Source organism: Carassius auratus, unplaced genomic scaffold (assembly GCF_003368295.1).
Source record: "Carassius auratus strain Wakin unplaced genomic scaffold, ASM336829v1 scaf_tig00028507, whole genome shotgun sequence".
NCBI classification, from domain to species: domain Eukaryota; kingdom Metazoa; phylum Chordata; class Actinopteri; order Cypriniformes; family Cyprinidae; genus Carassius; species Carassius auratus.
In genome coordinates this window covers 181,436-197,796 of record NW_020525698.1, presented here as the reverse complement: position 1 = coordinate 197,796, position 16,361 = coordinate 181,436, and the positions used below count along the sequence as shown (strand labels likewise).

The 16,361-nt window shown below is 38.0% G+C and overlaps 2 protein-coding genes across 2 annotated transcripts; both read right to left on the bottom strand.

Moving 5' to 3' along the window:
- LOC113079543 (inositol-pentakisphosphate 2-kinase) lies at positions 1–12,401 on the bottom strand. The gene is made up of 13 exons (XM_026251779.1): positions 12,208–12,401; positions 9,115–9,174; positions 8,466–8,561; positions 8,300–8,366; positions 7,998–8,119; positions 6,114–6,203; positions 5,778–5,836; positions 5,257–5,329; positions 3,689–3,968; positions 3,290–3,425; positions 2,777–2,879; positions 2,579–2,658; positions 1–2,485 (listed from the first exon to the last, which is right to left on the bottom strand). Exons 1-13 carry the CDS (start codon positions 12,286–12,288, stop codon positions 2,281–2,283), a joined length of 1,452 nt encoding a protein of 483 aa, XP_026107564.1. The 5' UTR covers positions 12,289–12,401; the 3' UTR covers positions 1–2,280.
- A 1,783-nt stretch (positions 12,402–14,184) lies between these two features.
- Positions 14,185–15,325, bottom strand: LOC113079553 (protein BTG1-like). The gene is made up of 3 exons (XM_026251790.1): positions 15,166–15,325; positions 14,869–15,005; positions 14,185–14,588 (listed from the first exon to the last, which is right to left on the bottom strand). Exons 2-3 carry the CDS (start codon positions 14,984–14,986, stop codon positions 14,251–14,253), a joined length of 456 nt encoding a protein of 151 aa, XP_026107575.1. The 5' UTR covers positions 14,987–15,005; positions 15,166–15,325; the 3' UTR covers positions 14,185–14,250.
- Positions 15,326–16,361: the final 1,036 nt, after the last annotated feature.

Below are 16,361 nucleotides of genomic sequence, written 5' to 3'. Positions count from 1 at the left end.
GAGCTTCGTATCTAATCTTTTTATTCAATATAAACACCTGTACAATCACCCATTAGGAACTACATATTGATGTCACCTGTACGTGTCAATCATTTTTAAGCATGATATGCCCTCACTGTAAGGAAATATACATCATTAGACAAGAGCTAGAAAAATAAATAATTTTGAATACAAAATGTTTTGGACAGCAAAATCCACTTTGTATTTTCAAATAGTTACATTTTAACATTAGATTCCATCACAGAAATTGTGATCTTCTTTTCTTTTCTTGCTTAATAACAGAATTAATGTCCATTCCTACCTACATAGTGATTAGAGATCTTTATTTCAATAGAATAACACAATGTCCACATCTCAGACTCACAATTTCTCTGGTTCAAAAGGGGTAAGATGATGTTAAAACGAAGGCAAACACCACAATGTCTGTTGAGGAGAAACTGCACTTTTCAATCGGTTACATCATGACACATCAAAACATGTCAAACAAATGCCATCAGTTCGACAACAAAAGCGCTCACAGCTAAGGCGTATTAATACTTTTTTTTGACACCAGTTCACATTAAGACAAAGGGGAGTGTGAACACAGTTTGGCAATGTTGAATGTTCATCCATGTAAAATGCAAACACTGTTCGCCTGACTGGAACTGCATTGACGACTTTTGAGTTAAGAAATCCGACGCAGTTTGCATCATGCTAAAAAAGGTAAACAGAAGCGTGAGCATCACTCACGCCACAGTACATTGTAACAGTAATATTCCCCATAACAGAGAAAGGCAACATTGAGGTGCCATCTTTAGTGTTAGTTACACCATAAAATCTGCACAAACCGTCTTACTGTGGTTTTTTCAATCAAAGACGCCAAACTCGCAACTCGTATAACGTTAACTCAACATTACCATTTCTATGGCCTATTCTTCTTCTCTGAAAAAAAATCACTGTTGGAAAAACTGCTGGATCATCCTTTTTATTGTGCTAACAAAAACTGGCGTGCTGTCCATCTTTGGTCGACTTCTGAAAAATGTCTGGCCCTGCAACCAATTACAGCCATTAAAACTAAAGCCAAATGTAACCGTAGTAGTGTTCAAGCTGCTGGGGATGGATTCCTCTGGTTGTTTTCTGCTCTGAGATTTAAAAACAGATGACAACCAAGCATATCAGTGTCAAATTCAGAGACAAAGCCATCGTTGATGGACAGACAAAGACGATTTTTCATTTTACAGCAGTTTTTCTGGGGAAAACGGTGGTGTTTTATGTTTGAAATGATGGACTAACTTTAAAGTAGTAGTTCAACCAAAAAATGTACACACCATCATGTCTGTACTGATGTTTTCCAAACATTTGAAGAATCGTTACGTAACTTTTGCCATAAAACAACCGTTGTGAACAAAGGCTGTAAAGCTCCAAAGTCTTCTAAAGTCATACAAATTTCAGTCATTATTCACTTATGATTGTTCAAAAATGTTGCGTTCTTTCACAATAGCTGGTCAGAATGAACTGACGAGCTGCGTAACGATTCTATCAAATGGGTTTGCGATGACATGAAGGTTACAAACCAATGTACCTTTTTATATTATTGTGAACTACTGTTTAATAAGACACTTCGATTTGTATATAGCGGTTACGCCAGCTGAGGGTACATTACAAAAATAAAATTTCAATAGCGAGTAATATAAGGCTTATCTTCTAATTTATAAAATCTATTTTACGGGTAGTGACGGTGTTATCGCGACCTCATTCGCTAGCATGCAACAGGTCTGCTTGTCAGTATTACTCCCGCTACTGTAGCTCGCCAAGGGTCAGAGGTTTGAGGAGCTCTAGGGATGAAGCCGCCCTAAAAAAACTCAAGTACTTGTGTGTTTTTGAATTCCAAACTGCCTGTACAGCGACTGCAGACACGGCCAAGCTGATGCGCGGTAAAACGTTCATTAGGGAAAATCGCTGTAAGCCACTTTTGGCACTTGGAGACCACAGTAGCGCCACTGCGTGCGAGAAACACCCAACAGCACTGCACAAAAACACACACACACACCCTCCATGTCCTCACTTTTTACAGCCAATGACTGACTCATTCAGGTATTCTGTGCTTTAGGAGACCAGCCCCTCAAAAAGAAAAACATCAGGTTTGCTCTGGCAACAACTGCGAATGCCAACTTCATGTGACAGAACACTTTGGGAGGGCAAACAACTAGACAGACTAGCAAACAGAAAAAAAAAACTAAAATATATCACTATTTCAGATTCACTTCTAGGTATTTCCCAAGCAGCACTTGTAGAGGTTTCTCATACAGCATGGAAGAGCAACGTGCACTCCTGCCTTTCCTTATATAGGCTGGAGGGGGGCGGAGCTTGCGTGCTCCGCAGGTAGTAGTTGGCGATTTTGGTGTCCAGCTTGTACTGGTGAGGGATGCCTTCATACGGTTTGGGGTCCAGATCCAGGATGGAGACTGAATACGTGAAACGAGGCTTCTCCAAATTCAACTGGTGTCTGGAAACAAAGCAAACGAAAAGTAAAATGACGGCAAATGTCAAGGAAGATAATCTAATACTGATTGATTTTAAAGGGTGAAATCTAACTTACTCCTCGTCTTCCTCACAAGGTGCAAACGTGATCATGATTGAGCAGTCTTTGGCAGTCATTGCGACTCTATACTGATGAACCTGGAAAGTAACATCTGAGAGTTAATCTAAATAGTTTTTTGGGGGAAAAAAGATTCTTAATTCCCACCAAAATACATTTAAATTTAAACTTCTCAGCATCACATGTTCACAGTCTTACCTTCCCAACTGCATATTCTACAGAGCCGTCATCTTCAGTAGGACAGTTTTTCACAGTGTCCATGAAACTCTCATCGTAAGGCCCATCTATCTGCAGTCGGTTTCTAAAGATACAAACAAGTGTTGATTGGATTTTAAAGTGGCTTTAGGCACGTTTATTCATAAAGATGATATGGCTTTGCATGGAAATCAGCTATGACCACATGCTGGACCACCATGTGGCCGCAGTGCCTCATGACTCGTCTTGAACTACTTATGTTCACAAATGTGTCTTTTGCACCATCTAGTGCCTGTTCAGTCTTTCAGGGAAAGTTAGAAGTCTTATTTAATTGGTTAGGATTCATCAACTGTTCTGAATTTTTATTACATGCTTTCAGTACATGCGAGCACTGCATAGATCTGAAGTATCTGCCTAATATAAACTTTACTCGGCAGGAACAAAACCTTCTTTCACCGGAGTACTGATCTGATAGATTAGTAACGTAGCACTCAATATCCCCGGTTAAAAATTCACCTTTCTCTCGGGAACTCTTCTAGATACTGCTCCACGCGTTTGTACAGAGGGTAGATTCCTTCAATATCCAGGTTATCCATCATCTGGACTTGGAGGATTTTTGCAAGGACACTGTCTTTAGGGAGGCTGTGGTTACCTGTGAACACATGAAGATTAGTTCAACATGTTCAACTGGTAACAGATTCATGAGTACCATCATTTCTAGGACGCAATAATCCCTTAACGTGTCATTTGAAATGCAGTTTATTTTTGGTAAACTGTGTCAAGCCAGTTCACACACCTACGCATATATCGTGACTCATCAATGATTTCCATTGCACTTGTTTAGCAATATTTTGAAGGACATTAAACCATGTTTTCTCACTGACAGCTATCCACAGTCACTGGTTAAATCCTCACCGTTGCGAAGCAGGTCTCTTGGGAAGGGACTGGCTTCACAGTGTGGCCTGCTCTCGGACAGGTGCACCTTCCTGGGCTCTCCCGAGCGATTCGAGTCCCCGCCGCTGAGCAGAGCGGAGCAGATCACCCGAATTAACTCATTCAGGACCACTTTGCCAGGCTGGTGGCTGTTATAGAGGCCATTACTATGAGGGAAATAAGGCCGAAGGTGTTGAATGAGATCGTTCAAGTCGGGTTGCTGCTTGGCATCATCTTTACAGCTAAATATCAACTCTCCACCCTGAAAAAAAAAAAAGATGAGAGAAACAATGAATTAAAGGGGTCATGATGCGATTTAAATTTTTCCTTTTCTCTTTAGAGTGTTACAAGCTCTTGGTGCATAAAGAAGATCTGTAAAGTTACAAAGACTACAGTCTCAAATCCAAAGAGACATTCTTTATCAAAGTTAAGACTCTGCCACGCCCCCCTAAAACAGCTCATTCAAACACCCCCCCCCCCAAACACATGTCTACGTCACATGTCAGTCACGCAACTCTACTAACTGTCTTTACATTTATTTTAATAGTTGAAGCTCGTGATTATGGAAAGGGGCGTTACAATTCTGATGAGTGCTTGCGGTGTTTGACCAATCACAATGCACTGGGTCAGCTGGCCAATCAGAGCAGACTGCCCTTGTCGGAGGGAGGGACTTTGTAGAAAACGATGCGTTTGAGAGAGGCGGGGCATAGAGATCCTACAATAATGTACAGTATTTGAAAAATAATGTGTTTTTGAACATTAAAGAATGTCAACATATTCACCAAATACACACAAAATAATGATCTTTAAAAAAAAAAAAACATCACATAACCCCCTTTAATGCAACTTCTCTATTTATCAACTATTTCTAATGTATTAAACCATAAATGTAGTAGCTGGAGTGTGAATATTTTTATTATTTTTTTCAGCTGGTTTGCTGGTCTTTGGAGGTTTAGGCTAGTCTAAGATAAGCTAAAAAACAGGTTAAGTTGGTGATTAGATGGTCAGCAAAGCTAGTTTCCAGGTAAAAACTAGCCAAAATCCCTCTAAAAGCAGCCTGACTGGGCTAGGAGGCTAGTTAAGACCAGTAAACCAACTAAAGTAAACTAATTTTGCTTATTAGTACTATGATATTTGTACTTCCAAGTTAAAGAAATAAAGATATATAACGATAAATGTTTCAATATTTTTTCCAATTCTAGAATAGGGAAGTTCACACCACAACGATAACGTTATTGTTGGAATCACTTTCAGAACGATTTATTCCAACAAATGAATGATAAAAAAATAATCAAATTAAAGCAAATCAGAATCCACTCAACTTAAAAATAAAACTAAAAAAGAAATAAATTAAACATATTAGGCAGCAGACATCAAAAGTGAAAAATGTTATCGACCATTGGTGTGGACGCTAATATAATTCGTTCACATCATCACCGTCAGTTACATTTCGAATTCTGAACATTCTGTCAACGGAAGTCGAGGGAAGATTTACAGACTTCAATCTGAAGTGTACTTATTAAATGTTAATTACAGAAATTCATATTTACCTTAAAGATTTTCAAGTTGTTTTGTGGTTCCTCTAACAGATTCTTCAATGCTACATACATTCGCTGTTTGCTCCTGGAATACAAGATATTTATGATTAAGATTTAGGTGTGTAAAATTAGTTCACTTTTGGTATTACATTTAGGGTTAGGGTTAAGTTAGGGTTAGGGTTCATGCACTCATCTTGATTTCGACATGACAACAAAATTAGAGATTATCTGGTTAAACAAATCTAAATCTTGTTTTCTAGCATTTCTGTGACTCAAGCAGCAGTACAAAACCATCATGCAAAGATTGTAGGGCTGGTCTCACAATGGAAATGTGAGTCACAACTTTTACAAAAATGTTGATCGTGCTCCTTTTTCCAAGTAAAAAATTATTTGCTTTAACACAGGGCAGTGACGCAACCAGCTTAGTGAATGTTTTAGCCTTGTTAACAATGCTGGCTAAAGGTCGTAATATCAGTGAAAGATATAAATCCAGCTCTGATTTCCTGCTTTGAGTGACTGAAGCAGTAACTCACCCTGAGAAGAGATCCAGAGGGCAATATCTGCTCAATCGCTTCCACTTCCCATTGGCTAACTGTAAAGAACAAAACCTGTTAGTGTAAACTTTACAAACAGTGTCGCTTCATAATGAAACTTTGGGAATTCAACTGATTCTTGTATTTTCAGCAACATAAGCTCTTCTTCTGTAGCCGAGCCTCACAAAGAATTGATTATTTGATAACGTAGAGTACAAACAGATGGCAGGATGCACCATCCTTTTTTGTCGTTGTTAAAGCAGAAGTTAGCTTTAATAAATCTAGCTTCACTTCTTTAAAAAATTGGCAACGACTAGATGTTTAATTGGTACTTGCCTTGTAATGCTGATGCATGCAGAATCTGCAAACTTTGCGCTTGCATTCCTTGCTTATGTGCCTTGAAAAAGGTAGAAATCCACATTTTGGCTGGGGGAGGGGAAAGGAGATGTGAGTAATTGTATCTTTGCATCTTGAGTTACACGATGAAGTGTTGCGAGTAAGCTTTATATACAGAAGTTTAGTTGTTTTTATGAACACAAGCCTTTCAGATAAGATTCACGCCACCTCCCTCTGTTGTTTGACTGACCATGTGATTGAAATCCACACAAATAGATCCAACGAGTCATTCAGCTACTGTGGTCTACTTCCCCAAGAACAGATATTCATACTTACCCCTAAAAAAACAGTTTAACAAGTTTAACAAATCCAACCCAAGAGCCCAAGAGCGTTTACACTCTTAACACCATGAAGATACAGAAAAACTTATTAACAACTGTCAGCAAGTTCGATTACCAGACGTGCTTAGACATGTGACACCAAAGACAAGGCGAGGTTCCTGGCATACTTGCGAACAGTTTCCAAAGTCAATGTTTTGTAAACGTGGGTATAACTATTCTGTCACTGTCATAATTGAGAAAAACTATGTAAACTAGGCTTATTATAGTTTAGATGCTTTATTTACAATGAGATTTAACATACATCTTTCTTGTGACCATGGTAGCAGTTATTCATTTAATGATCAAATGATCATAAAGAAGGTTTTGTTTCTTTATATGAACCAATGGGTCCTCTGCAGTGAATGGGTGCCGTCAGAACAGGCGCTTTCGCAGTGGAGGAACCTTTTCACAGTTCCTAGAACTATTGGCGGAAGTTATGGCTTTTAGGTGTGTTTCGCACCTCATGATCTAAGAATGGTTTTAGTTCTAGGAACTCCATTTGGGGGAACTCATTTAGCTCTTATTCAGAGTAGGGTTGTGTAGGAACGACCAGTGAGGTAAGTGTACGCTGATTGGCCAAACGCATATGAAATGCCAACTATCTAGCATTTTTTAAAAGCGGAGTAAAAATATGTTACATAACATGAAAAACAGTAATAACGGCATTAGCCTGTTGTCTGCAGCATTGCTATTTTCTCAGCCCTCGGTGATAACACTACAAGTCGTCATAGGAGATGTAGTCAGAATTTCATGGTCTTCCAATCCTGTAAACTACGCGTTTACTTAACATCCTCCTTTATCATGAAACCCATGACACACAACAAAAACAGCTCAGCGCATGGCGTCCTCCATTGGGAAGCAAAATGGTTGCTTCTGGCTAAAGTATGAGTCTTCTATTAATAAAACTCCTTTCAAAACAAATATTTTGGTGGATTCTGACAATGCTTTTTCATTGGAGGAAGCGTGATGGATTATGGGCTGGTATTTTGGCTGGAAATGACGGTCTAAAGACGTGTGTTTCTTATAAACACACAGCTTTTCACTTCACAAGATGTTAACTGATGGACTGGAGATTACTTGTGGATTACTGTGATGTATTTAATCAGCTGTTTCTGACGGCACCCATTCACTGCAGAAGATCCATTGCTGAGTGATGTAATGCTACATTTCTTTCTGATAAAGAAGCAAACTCTTCTAAATCTTGAATGGCCTGAGGGAAAAACATTTTCAGCATATTTCCAGTTTTCAGTGAACAATTCCTTTAAACCAGACATACATCCAACCACAATATATGGTTGAGCTCAATTTTTTGCATTTAAATGAGTGGTAAATGGTAAATTAAGCTGATAATTTTGTGATAAGATTGTTGTACTCTGCCCAACCTTCCGCTCAAAACCGATGAATAAATGGTAAACATCGCAACCGCATGTGTAAATTCCCCCACCTAAACGATCACAACAGAAGTGATCTGTTGAGACCACGTCAAACTGAATGTGGAGTTTACCTTAATCTCAACGCAGATTGGAGGTCTGTGGTCTCTGAGATGGTGGAGGGGAAGTTGGGTCAGGTTGGGAAGGCATAAACCACACCCACTGAACGTGTCCATGACCTTATCACAGCGCAGTTCTGTGTCAAAGAAAGATCACAATACCATTTTTCCAATAAATAGTCATTACCATAATGGACCAGTACGTTTTACTTGGATTTTGCTATCAAAATACTATCATAACACTGTTGGTTTTTGGGGGGCATTACAATGTCACTGCCATGTCATGTAATTAAAGCAAAAAAATTAATAATTTGTACCAGGTCGTTCCTGTTGGACCTTTAGCGACAGCTGTCTCACAAAGTCCAGCGGTAGTTTAACAACCTCCTGTGAACAGTCAAGCCATTATTTTCATCTAGTTTTCTGGGCACGTGTTAAAGCATCACAATGTAATCAAGTACATAAAGGTCTAAAACTGTGACTTACTCCACTGTGAACGTATTTCTCCCCCAGTAAAGGCTTCATGACATATTTACTATAATCCACGATGTTGGGGATGTGTCGAAAAGCTTGTTCTGCAGTCTGGCAGGAAAGAGGTAGGAAAATGAGCTGACACTACACCGTTTATCAATGCAAAGAGACCAAGACCAAACAATTGAAGCATATTTGCATTTACACTGTTGCAGATACTCTTCATACTTCATAAGAGACGCAAATAACTTACAATACAGTGCAAGAAAACACACAGAAATATTATGTTTAACCTTAAGGATTGTGGAAATTGTTGACAAAACTGACTATTTACGTCAGCAGAACTTGATAGAACAATCTTTTGTGCATCAATACCTGAGTTACATTGATAGAAATGTCAAATCATACAATGGTGAGTCATAAACACAATCCATTTTTCCAAGTATTGCAAATATTTATCCATCTGTCGACTTCTCGCCATGTTTTATATATTGCTCACAATATGCGTCACAATATGATTTCGTGTTCATGTTCCAGTTCTCTTGCTGGCTTCTAATAGTATGGTATCTTTCACAGTGTATGAAAAGGTAACTGGTATATAGTGCATATCGGAGAAATTTGGGAAGTAATAATGTTCGGTGGTGTGGATTTGGGGAAGTTTTACCTGTCGTGTATGTGCAGAGTCTTCGGAGGGAAACTTCAGCAGACGAAGAACTCGACAGTGCTGTAATAGGAAGTGATGCGTTTAAAAACAGAAATCACACGAGTCATTTCACAAAGACTTCGAAAACTGTATGTACCCCTGTCTTACTTGAGTTCAAAAGGGAATTCTTTGAAATGGGTTTGCCTGTGTGTACAACAAATATTACATCCACTCAGCTGTAAACTGAATACAGATTACGATTTCCCAGAATGCTTTTAGGCATAAATAGGTCCACAAAGGTAAAGGTGACATCATGGCAGTGTCTGGTGGTTTGTTTTATGAAATGATGCAACCGGTGGCCGCTTAAACGCAAATGTAGTTTCTAAACACACTTGCTCAATGTTTACAAAACTTACTTCTGCCTCTCATCAAAATGTTAAACATAAAGGGATGACGCTCAGAATTTAATGAATTCACATCAAATATATAAAGAAAATACATTTTTGTACACGTTTAGAACAATCTAGGGCAATTTCTCTAAATACAAAAAAAGTCATTCAAGATTGTTTTATTTTGAATCCGTTTTTAATATTTATCTTTCCTTTTAGCTTTCCTAAGTTTTAGTTACTTTGTTGTGTTTTTGTAAAATAGTCTACATAGTTTCTATTAATTTTGACTCCAGTTTTAGTTTTTTTAGTACTTGCATTTTAATTAAAAGAAAATTACATTAGCTTAAAAAACAAACGTAAAAGCCATGTAAAGTCAATATTAAATGCGTGTTCTGAGTTTATCACAGCACAGGAAAATGTGTAATTAACCACTCACACATATTTGTATGCTGAAAAAAATGGAAAAAAAGGCGCCATGTGAATCATTTAAGTTACTGAAATCTTTAAAAAAATAAGCACTTTTCTCTGCTCTCAAATGCTGGGGGCGTGTCAACTGGGGGTGCTGAAACCACGCCCATTCGTGGAAAAGCTGACGTCTCTCTCAACGGTCTTCCTTCGCAGCTTATTTAAATGAGGAGACCAAGCTGTTTTTTTAATTATTGCATCCAGGTATTATGCATTTACGTGACGAAAGCTAGCTAGCAAGCTCTAGGCTGTTGTAACAAACGGCAGTAACTCAAACACACGTCTTATAGTTTTAGGGGAGAGGCATACGACTCCGTTTCCCCATCGAGTCATGATTTTAGCCCCGCCCAAAAAAAATCCTGAACACGAAAAATGGTGAAAACCTGTTTAATTCCACATTTACGTACTACATAGCTCACAGTCTTTGTAACATGTTTCTGCAATGCCCTTCGAACATTCATAATGTGCTCAAAAACAATTCTCAGAATTGATTTTACACAAACTTTAAGTTTTGCATATATTATTATTATGAGTTAAAGTATATTTCAAATAGCAAAAATGTTTTTTTTTTATTGTTTAATAACCAATTGTTAAATAATTGTTTAATTGTAGTAATAATACATTTTATTAATTATAATAACCCAACTATAATACAAGAATGAAAACCATCCTGTCCAGACAATTATTTTTTATGATGATAAAACATTAAAAATGGTAACAATTAGACATTAGAAAATATTACTTGTATACAACTTAAATATTTTTTTCACGTTACAGTAGGGAATTTCATTATTCCAACAATAACTTTTTTTTTGGGGGGGGGGGCGTTTATTTGTAATGAAAAAAAAAATGGCAAGAATTTCTTGTGAAATGCCAGCGTGCGGGTCAGTGTGCATCCGAAATGCCTTTACAAATAGTTTTATAAGATACCTAACTCTTTCAGGCTGATTTGATTAAAACGATGTGGTCCAGCTCATACTCCAAGAATGTAAAACCAGACCAGGCAGAAAGACAAAAATCCACACAAGAGTGTGGGAGCATGAAAGAATGTCAGTAAACAGCATATAGAGACAGACAAGCCCTTGCAGGACTCTAAAACTGGTTGGAAAACTGCATCAAAGCGTCTCCCGTTTTCCCCCACACCCAGTTTTGACATGATGACATCAACATATCGGCCAACATTGTCTCGGCAGCTTCTTGTGATTGGACGCACAATTCAGTGTTGTAATCATTAAAATAAATCCAGCGTGTTTATGACTACACACGTTTTTCTGCCAGCTTGTTCTGGGTTTATTTCTCGTATGATGGTACAGACGATCCCAAATGAACTGGGAAATCAGACAAAGGTTAATCCGTTTGCATATCCTTGATCTTAACAAAACAGGACCTTGATATTGCCATCCTAGTGACAAAAGGAGCCAACTGCATGATAAAACCGACTGATAAATCAATCATTTACATATAGTTTCCATGACTTAGAATACATGGGACTCCGCAACAGATTTCATTTAGAGTTTCTCAACTTTGTCCAAACATAGGAGAGTTTCAGACAAGAGTTCAAGAGCGCTCAGACCAAATTCTAACAAAGTAATACCTTAAATCAGTATGACATTGTTAAAAATTAATACGCGCAAATCTTTTTAGTCTCTAATTGTATTTTTTTCCCCAAAGAAAGGGATAAACCTCTATATTCCCATACAGCATTGTGGTATAAAACCGGTTTAGACCAGCATTATCATTCACCCAATGAAGGGGGAACTGTTAAAGGTTTCCAATCTGAACTTTGAAGCCTGGATGAGGAAGATGTTAAGTTTATGTGATCTTCTCTCCAACAGAAACCCAATTTTAGATGCTCAGAAGAACCATCCAGAAACTAAAACATCTCCTCCGACCATCCATTCATTTAAATGGCTCTCAGCATTACATTTCCTATATATATGCCAATTAAAGAGTTGAATAAACTTTCGAGCTCATAAAGTGGGTGTGGCATGGGAAACACACACATGTAGTAACTTACATTGACTTTATCATTGAATCCTGGTTTAGCCTGCTAGGGCTATTAGCTTTAAAGCCCTTTCAAAACCTTTTTAAGACAAGGAAGAGGTATATTTCCGTCAACTGGTGGAAAATAAAGCTACCAAACTTTCTGTATAGGTCGTTTCCAGGTAGTTTGACTTGAGTTCCCGTTGACTGACTCCTATTTGATTGAGTTTAACTGAATCTTGGCTAAGCTAAAAGCTAGTAACTATTGAACACTAACCTGCAAATGAGACACGACCAGACTCTTGTTGCCCTCCCCGTGATATTTCCAGTCGTTTTCGTCCATTTTATCCATTTCCATAACCCAGAGGAACCGTAAGCTGCTGGGGGTTTTGGCGCAGGTTTGATACTCCGGGCGAGACGATCGGGGTCAGGCGCAAAACTTCTGGAGGATCCGCGTCTGACACACCGACGGGTGTAGCGCCGCTACCGCTTTCGCGAGGACACGCCCCTCTGCGCTCTCATTGGTCAGAAGGCGTTGTCATTGTTAAAATCGTCCGCTGATTGGATGTTGAAAGTGACAATCAAATGGCCGTCCTCTACTGAAGGCAGTTGACGTCATGAACACATGATTGCTGTTTTACTTCCCCTTTTCTGTTCGCTTACACATGAGGTGCTCAGAGAAAAACAACAGAAAAACTTGAGATTTAGAAGTATAATTATATTAATCCACAAGTTATATTATATATTTAAATGTATATACAGTCTTTGGAATTACTGAAAATAAGTTACATTTATTTTTACCTGAAAACTTTTCTAAATGTAAATCTTATATGAAAAATGATAGACTATTATATATGTTTTACATTTTCTTTTATGTTCGCCTGTAGATTATTTGCTCAGAAAAACGTTATTTTTGTTTTCATAAGTTATAAATAGTGCAAATAAATATATATTTTTTTAACCTGAATACTTTTAAAATTGTGTACCTTGTGAGGATTAGTATAATTGTTGTATATAATTTGCATTTAAAGAACTTAAGAAAATATTTTTAATAGGTTGGGATTGTAGGTTTTTTTTTATTGGCAAACAATAACAATAAAATTCTTAAATTAGGTAAAAATCCAAAACAAAAACAAAAAAAATATGAGACATTTTTAGAGCCCGAAGTTTGTTGTATTTGGTCAAGACAATACATGTTTTTTAATAATTAATTGACTAAAGTAATACATTTATGACTATGCATGATTTCAAATGTACCTGTAAGGAGACCTAGAAAATGAAATTAAAAGGACTTATAAATATTTAAATACAAACAAAATTAAACATCTCATTTAAGATCATCCATAAAAAGTACTGCCAGGCAAAAAGTTATAACAATGATTGATTATTATTTGTTCTTATCAAATTCTTTGTTCTTGTTTTGTGTTGTTATTTTTCAGTTAATAACATGTGATATTTGAAGCCTATTTCATTGTAACTCATACTAATTTATTATTTAATGTAAATCCCATATAAATAAAACTTTAAGAAAAGTAAAGTGAAGTGACATTCAGCCAAGTATGGTGACCCATACTCAGAATTTGTGCTCTGCATTTAACCCATCCGAAATGCACACACACAGAGCAGTGAACACACACACACACTGTGAACACACACCCGGAGCAGTGGGCAGCCATTTATGCTGCGGTGCCCGGGGAGCAGTTGGGGGTTCGATGCCTTGCTCAAGGGCACCTAAGTCATGGTATTGAGGGTGGAGAGAGAACTGTACATGCACTCCCCCCACCCACAATTCCATCCGGCCCAAGACTAGAACCCACAACCCTTCGATTGGGAGTCCAACCCTCTAACCATTAGGCCACGACTTCCCCAAAATTAGTTTTAATCCATTTTAAGAAAGATGCAAAATGTGTAGCTTGTCTAACTGTAGTAAAGTGCTTGCTTGTAAAGTATTAAAAATGAAGATTACACATTGTAAGTATAGAGAGTCTTATGTATGGCTTATGTTTTGATCAAATCGATGCATCAAATATACTTACATGGAATAACCAGAAAAGCCCATTTATTTTTTAAGAAATTCATAGAAAACTTTTAATAGAAATTGTAAAAAAACATATTCAACAGGACTGTACAGGGAGCTTAAAACACATTTAATCAAAATACATCTGTTTTCACCATGAGGTCAAGAAGAGTAGTAAGATTTCACCGTTGATTAAAAAAAAAGAAAAAAAATCTCTTAAAAAACAAGGTTTAAAAATAAATCGAACGTGAGCGATGCCTGATTTACTGTGCCCACGAGCAATTAATTACACAAAACCGCTCTTCAGCTGGAGCAGGTCATCATGCTGAAGGATTTGGACGGACTCGCCCGTCCGATTCTCAGTTCATCTTTGCAGCTGTCTGGCTGGTTTGTGTCCGACGGAGGCGCGGACTCGTAGAGGACACATATGGACCCGTCCTCTCCGATCCGGTAGGACACTTCATAAGGGTCGACCCACATGGTGAGTTCGCTTGGCAGCAGTGAAAAGAGTCGCTCTTTGGCGATTCCGATCGTACAGGCGGCTTTGCCTATCAAAGGGTCCATCTTGTGGTTGATCCGGATGCACCTGTAACCTGAACCTCGGTAGGGTGCATTTGGGAACCAGTGGTGCTGATAATGATCTGCAATTTAAAAAAAAAATATATATATATATATATATATGTTAGGTTTTGGTGCAATGAAACATGGACTTGGTGTTTGCAATTATTTGGCAAAGCCTCTGGTGCTTTAAGGCCCAATGTGGTTCCAGTTTCAGTGAATGGACTTTGGTACTGCAATAAACCTTCATCTGCTTTGTTCAAAACAATGGTCGGTTTTTATCATAAACCACAACATTTTGGACCACAATGCGGTTGTAGTTACTTCTAGACAATGGAAAGATCACGTCCAATCCTTTCTTACCCCCCAAAGCCTCTTCCAGAGAGAATCTGAACTGTTGCAGCTGTTCTTCTGAAAGCAGCCGTGTTCCTCTCAATAGACGTGTCACAAAGTTAGCAGCAGTAGACACTTCGGTTTTCATCGTGAAGTTTTCGCATGTGCTGAAAGGGGAAACGCAAGGAAACCGTGAAATACAAGCAAAAGTGAAAACAAACGAGTTTTCTGAGATCAATCAGCTGAACTCAACAGGCCTAGTCTCGGTCTTTGGCACGTTCCTTTGTTCAAAACAACACGGAAAAGCGCCACATAAACGCCACTGACCTGTTCCAGTGATTCAGAGTAGGTACACAGAGTGTTTCTACAGCTGCTGTGAGTGCTTTTTATCGACGCAGTTATGAAAACGAACAAATAAATCAATATTTTCGACCACGAACTTCCTCCTTCGTCGGTGGCTCGAGCTCGTACGTGCAGCTTCAGTGCTGAGCTCTGATGGTAAACACTCAGCAGCCACGCGCCTCAGCCAATCAGAGCGCGACCTCGCCGTGACGTCACCCTCCATAACATGACGGGGTATCACGTATCAAACAAGTACAATGTAGTTGTTACATTTTATATTACTTACCTGTTTGTAGAGTATGTTGCGCATAGTTTATTATATTAGCAATTTATATATGTGTATTTATTTACATTTCTTCCTGTGTGTCTCAGTAAATTGTTTCGCATTGAACAAGTTCATGCACTCGACTTGATTGTGAAGGTTTTCAGATTAAAGAGATTGTATGTAATTATGGCGACATTTTTAGTGGCTCTTCAAACTCCAAAACAACAAAAACTATTTAATTGTGTGTATTTAATGTTTTTATAGTCTATAACTCTGTTTTGTTGCATATCTATTGGTGCATGTAAAATATAAAAGAGTGTGTATTGTAGCTTAACCTTAAGGTCAGGTTTTTAGATTTAGTACAACTATTAGTCTACGTTTTTATGCACGGTTACTAAATATAACATTACGACAATCTGATTTACTTTTCTCATGGTTTATGTTTCTTATTAAGCCACTTTTTCGCCACGGGGTAGTTATAATGTTAGTGGTACTTTTATCTTACAATTCGGACTTTGTTGCTCCCGATTGTGAGATTATATTATTATTACTATCTCACAATGCACTTTAAAATTATTAGTTTCTATTTTAGAAAGTCAGAATTGTGAGATAGAAAGTGGCATCCATCCATCTATCTATCTGTCTATCCATCCATCCATCCTTCCTTCCTTCCTTCCTTCCTTCCTTGACGGAAACAAGCGTCCACATTTTATTGTGTATGAACAAAATGCCGAAACTTTCCACACACACCTTTCATTGAGGGAAACTTGATAATATAATAACTTTTTAATCACTAATTAAATGCTTTTGTGTAGGACACTTGTCTCAGCAGTTCTTCCGTACGTCAGCTGGTCAGTAGACCAATCACAGCGCGCTGTTACAAACAAGGGCCGCTCTTCAGCCAATCAGGTGAGGC

Bases quoted from the DNA above. Each gene is read 5' to 3' on its own strand.
- LOC113079543 (XM_026251779.1), bottom strand. From the start codon at position 12,288: ATGGAAATGGATAAAATGGACGAAAACGACTGGAAATATCACGGGGAG. The intron at 8,367-8,465 runs GTAAGTCACAGT...GACTGTTCACAG, and splicing joins AGAAATACGTTCACAGTGGA to GAGGTTGTTAAACTACCGCT. The intron at 5,330-5,777 runs GTGAGTTACTGC...CTTGTATTCCAG, and splicing joins CCTCTGGATCTCTTCTCAGG to GAGCAAACAGCGAATGTATG.
- LOC113079553 (XM_026251790.1), bottom strand. From the start codon at position 14,986: ATGAAAACCGAAGTGTCTACTGCTGCTAACTTTGTGACACGTCTATTG. The intron at 14,589-14,868 runs GTAAGAAAGGAT...TTTAAATTGCAG, and splicing joins TCTGGAAGAGGCTTTGGGGG to ATCATTATCAGCACCACTGG.